The 4,920-nt window shown below is 37.9% G+C and overlaps 1 protein-coding gene across 1 annotated transcript in view; it reads right to left on the bottom strand.

Moving 5' to 3' along the window:
• Positions 1 to 4,920, bottom strand: part of LOC106871706 (uncharacterized) — a 343,416-nt gene that overhangs the window by 270,321 nt on the left and 68,175 nt on the right. Inside the window, exon 4 of the mRNA XM_052966754.1 lies at positions 3,620 to 3,787. Within this exon, the coding sequence (XP_052822714.1) occupies positions 3,620 to 3,787 (168 nt within the window). The remainder of the gene's footprint in view (positions 1 to 3,619; positions 3,788 to 4,920) is intronic.

A 4,920-nucleotide genomic window follows, 5' to 3' on the forward strand; every position in this document is an offset into this window, starting at 1 on the left:
ATATATATATATATATACAGGGTGTTTGATGATTTTTATGTCTCCTCTTTTCAGAAACTGCTTGATGTATTTGTGAACAGTCAATAGTCAATGGCATTGGAAAGCATAAAGATTAAAGTCATAGTTGAGAAGAAGTTATCTGAAGTGGAGGACTGGAAGCCATCTGAATATTGGAAAAAAGTTTTCTGTATCATGATTATTTGTACTGGGTGTCAAAATGCCAACATCACGAATGTTGTTCAATACTCCATGAACATGGTAAAGGCTGCAAGATATGACAGGGACAACTGCAACAGAAAGTACGAAGTTGTCAACAGGAAGATGAAGATCTTTAGGTGTGTCTCCAGTGAAGGTGATATCGTGCTGTTCCACATCTTTGAGCAGCATGACATCAAAGCTGCTGGAGACTGTGGTCAGACACTGGCTGGAGAGGGTTGCTGCTGGAAGGTCATATGTGTTGGACCAGGATTTGGCTCCAAGCCATACCTCTGGAAAGAGTCAAAGTGACTGTCAGAGAATGTCTATGACTTCTCCAGCCTCCTAATTTCTGTCCTCCTTATTTGCCCCTGATTGTAACCCCATGGATTATTATGTGCATGGCTCAGTTGAGAAAGACACCAACCACCTTGCTTGCAAAACCAAGGCTGAGCTGGTGGTCAAGATGAAGAAGGAGTTCAAAGATCTTCCCAGGGATGCAGTGAGGAACACATGTGCCAGATCCTAATGCTGTCTTGAGACCATGGTGGAAGCTGAGGCAGCGACTTTGAGTATATATATGTGTGTGTGTGTGTGTGTGTGTCTGTGAAAGTGCATGGCTTAGTGGTTAAGTGTTGCAGTCACAATTGTGAGATCGTGGGTTCGATTCCCAGACGGGGCATTGCATTGTGTTCTTGAGTAAACCATTTCATTTCACATTACCCTGTGATCATTTTGTCTTCTGATGTGGCACACGGTGCACCTGTACATGTAATGTCGATTTGATGGAGAGAGTAAGCTTATATGTACACAAATATTTGATCACGATAAACAAATCATCAGTGTGATGATTGTTTGGCAAGAAATTGCCGAGCCCTTGCACATTGTCTAACGATGGACAGTTCATTATTATTATAATTATATATATATATATCCAGGTTGTCATCGACTTACAACCTATTTTATCCCTGATTATGACTTATGACTGATTATGACTTATGTCTGATTATGACTTATGACTGATTATGACTTATGACTGATTGACTTATGACTGATTGACTTTACGATGATTGGCATGCCAGCTCCTGGCAGCAATAATAAATAGTCCAGTTGAAATCTAATGGGTTTAATTTCTTAGAAATTAACCTGTCTAAAGATGTCATCAGCTAACAAATGACATTGAAGATCCACAGCCAAGCACAAGTCTACAATAAATTTTTATGTAAGTTTTGCAATTGTTTCTTACACTACATTGTGTATTTCTTGTATTTGCATTCTTTGGTACTTTTCTATGAACAAATAACACTGTTTTTGTGTAATACAGAATGCTGTGTGTGACTTTTACCTGAGAATGTACTGTAAGAATGTAAAAATATAAAACAAAGTTATGTAGGCCTATAGGCTGACTTATGACCAAATCAACTTACAACCAGTCAGTTGGAACCAACTGTGGTCGTAAGTTGATGACAACCTGTGTGGTTGGTATTAGGAAGGGCATCCAGCTGTAGAAACTCTGCCAAATCAGATTGGAGCCTGGTGTAGCCTTCTGGTTCACCAGTCCTCAGTTAAATCGTCCAACCCATGCTAGCATGGAAAGCGGACGTTAAATGATGATGATGATGATGATGATAATGTATATATTATGTGACATTGTTAGTGTGTATGTGCATGTTTGTGTGTGTGTGTGTGTTTATCGACCCTGAAAGGATGAAAAGTGAAGTTGACTCCAGTGGCATTTAAACTCAGAGTATGAAGTCGGAAGAAATGGCGCTAAACATTTTGTTCAGCACAGAAATGATTCTGCAGGTCACTGCCTTCAAGACTTATTAAATATACTAGCTGGTCCCGTGCCATAAAAAATGACAGCTAATTGTTGTATTTTATATATAAATATGGATGGTAAGTCAAATTAATACACTTGTCAATGTTATCTAATGGTTGTCTTTTGAGATGTGACATTGATCATGGTTTTTTACTGAAAGAATGCTGGTTCACACAAACATTCACACACTTCCCTTGTACACGCACACACATACACACATATACTCACACAGAGTTGAAATGCTGTTTGATTTTTCTTTTCAGCATTGAATGTTCACTGTCCCACTTCCATTGCACACACACACACACACACACACACACACACACACACACACACACACAAACAGTCACATACCTCTCTTTTACATACACACACATATACTCACACAGAGTTGAAACGCTTCCACTACCAGTTTGCCATCACCCTTTCCTTTCTCATTCATATGTTGTGACAGAGAAAAACAGAAGAGTACTATTATAGAAGAAGATTGGTTTCAAATTTTGACACAAAGCCAGCAATTTTATGGGAAGGGTAAGTCAATTACATTGACCCCAGTGTTCAACTGGTACTTATTTTATTGATCCTGAAAGGATGACAGGCAAAGTTGGCCTTGATGGAATTTGGACTCAGAATGTAAAGACGAATGAAATTCCACTAAGACTCATTGAATATATTAAAATATATTTTACACAGTGCAAGCATTATCTTATATGGAAATCAATATGTTGGGCAGAGTGGATAGATATGTTTATTATATTAAAGTTTGTTGTTTCAGTTGAAGTTTCATAAGCCCACTCTGGGGCAAACCTCAGAGCAGACTCTTAATCTTTGATATAGACACAGACAGACAGACACACAAACATGCACGCACACACACACACTCTCTCTCTTTCTCTTTCTCTCACACACACTCTCTCTCTCACACACACAAATGCTTACACATACAAATCTATAAATACAAAAACACATGCAACATCCTACATATATACATACGTTTACATGTCTGTGTGTGTATAAATAAAAATATATATATATATATATAATACTCATGCACACACACATATGCACATTCATGTGCATCTAAATTTAAACACACATGCATAATGTAAAACAATGTATAAATAAAGAATGGTATTGTTGGAAATGTATCCACACCTTGGCCAAAGGAGGGGGCCAGTTGATTAGATTGACCCCAGTATGCAGCTGGTACTTAATTTATCAACCCCGAAGGGATGAAAAGCAAAGTTGACCTCGGCGGAATTTGAACTCAGAATGTAAAGACATGAAATACTGCTAAGCATTTTGTCCAGCATGCTAACAAAATGCCTGCTTGCCGCCAAGGAGTAAATAAATAACCCTTTCTACTATAGGCACAAGGCCTGAAATTTGGAGGAAGAGGATAGTCAATTACATCGACCCCAGTGTGTAACTGGTACTTAATTTATCGACCCTGAAAGGATGAAAGGCAAAGTCGACCTCGGCGGAATTTGGACTCAGAATATAAAAACAGACGAAATACTGCTTAGCATTTCGCCTGGCATGCTAATGATTCTGCCAGCTCACTGCCTTCTTAGAGTAAATAAATAATGTCAACACAATTACCTCGTTTAACTGTTTGACTGTTTTTTCAAGGTCCCACCGTTCTTTCTGAATCAACTGGTGTTCTTGGATAACTAAAGAGGTGTTACTCTCTAGTAAGTTAAGTTTTTCCATTTTCTCTTCATAAGATGCTTTTAAAGTACACAGCTCTCCAGAAAGGTCTTCACAAACCTGTAAAAATGTGTAAATAAAATGAAAATATAAATCTATGAATCGTGATGAAGAACATGCTTTGAATGACTTAGTATATTTGTTTATTTATTTTTTTTTTTTGGTATTTTGCTCATTTACAGCCATTTTTCTATGATAAATTAGATGGAATAGGATTTTGTTGACGTAATTGTCAATACAGTTTGTTATTCTTTCTATCATTTGTGAAATAATTATGGTGTAGGAGTGGAATGTTGTCAGTTAAGTAAAATTGACACATGCAGAGTTTATGTGGAGATGAATAACGCAACAAATGCTTTAAGCTTATATGATAAATTCTAAATTTATGTCATAATTTTAAAATTCAAAGAGCAATTCCCATCAGACTGGTGATTACCATTTTTTTTTCCACATCAAATCTTTCCACTTTACAAGTTCCACACATTATCGAATATCTTTTGTGTTATTTCTCAAATTCTCCAAATAACAAGGGAAATCTAATATTGAGTAAACCAGCAAGTGACTCATGGCTAGGATTGTCCCACAGTCATAGAAAGGGAATTTCACATAACATCTCTATTTTCTTTTACTATCACTGGTTAGGGATTACAGCACAAGTATCCTTGTCACCCCCGCAATGGGATGGAGCAAGAGGAAGAGAAACTGAAACTTGCCACTGAAAAAAAAACGCACTTGAAAAGAGGAAAACTCAGTAGTGCTGGTAGAGAGTATCTTCAAATGCAGTCACTGCATGCAAGACTGCCACTCCCATGTGGGCCTGTACAGCCTCAGCAGATGCTGCCATCAGCAGCTGACACAAAATTCTCCAGGCACAGACCTATGGTCTTTTGAAACCGACAGTTGCATATCCCATATCATCCTTGTCGAAATTTCAGAAATTTCCTGCAAATTGTACCAACATTATTTTCAAATCATAGGTGCAGGAGTGGCTGTGTGGTAAGTAGCTTGTTTACCAACCACATGGTTCCGGGTTCAGTCCCACTGCGTGGCACCTTGGGCAAGTGTCTTCTACTATAGCCTTGGGCTGACCAAAGCCTTGTAAGTGGATTTGGTAGACGGAAACTGAAAGAAGCCCGTCGTATATATATATATATATATATATATATATATATGTATGTGTGTTTGTGTGTCTG

The sequence above is a fragment of the Octopus bimaculoides genome, chromosome 3 (genome assembly GCF_001194135.2).
Source record: "Octopus bimaculoides isolate UCB-OBI-ISO-001 chromosome 3, ASM119413v2, whole genome shotgun sequence".
Lineage (NCBI taxonomy): Eukaryota > Metazoa > Mollusca > Cephalopoda > Octopoda > Octopodidae > Octopus > Octopus bimaculoides.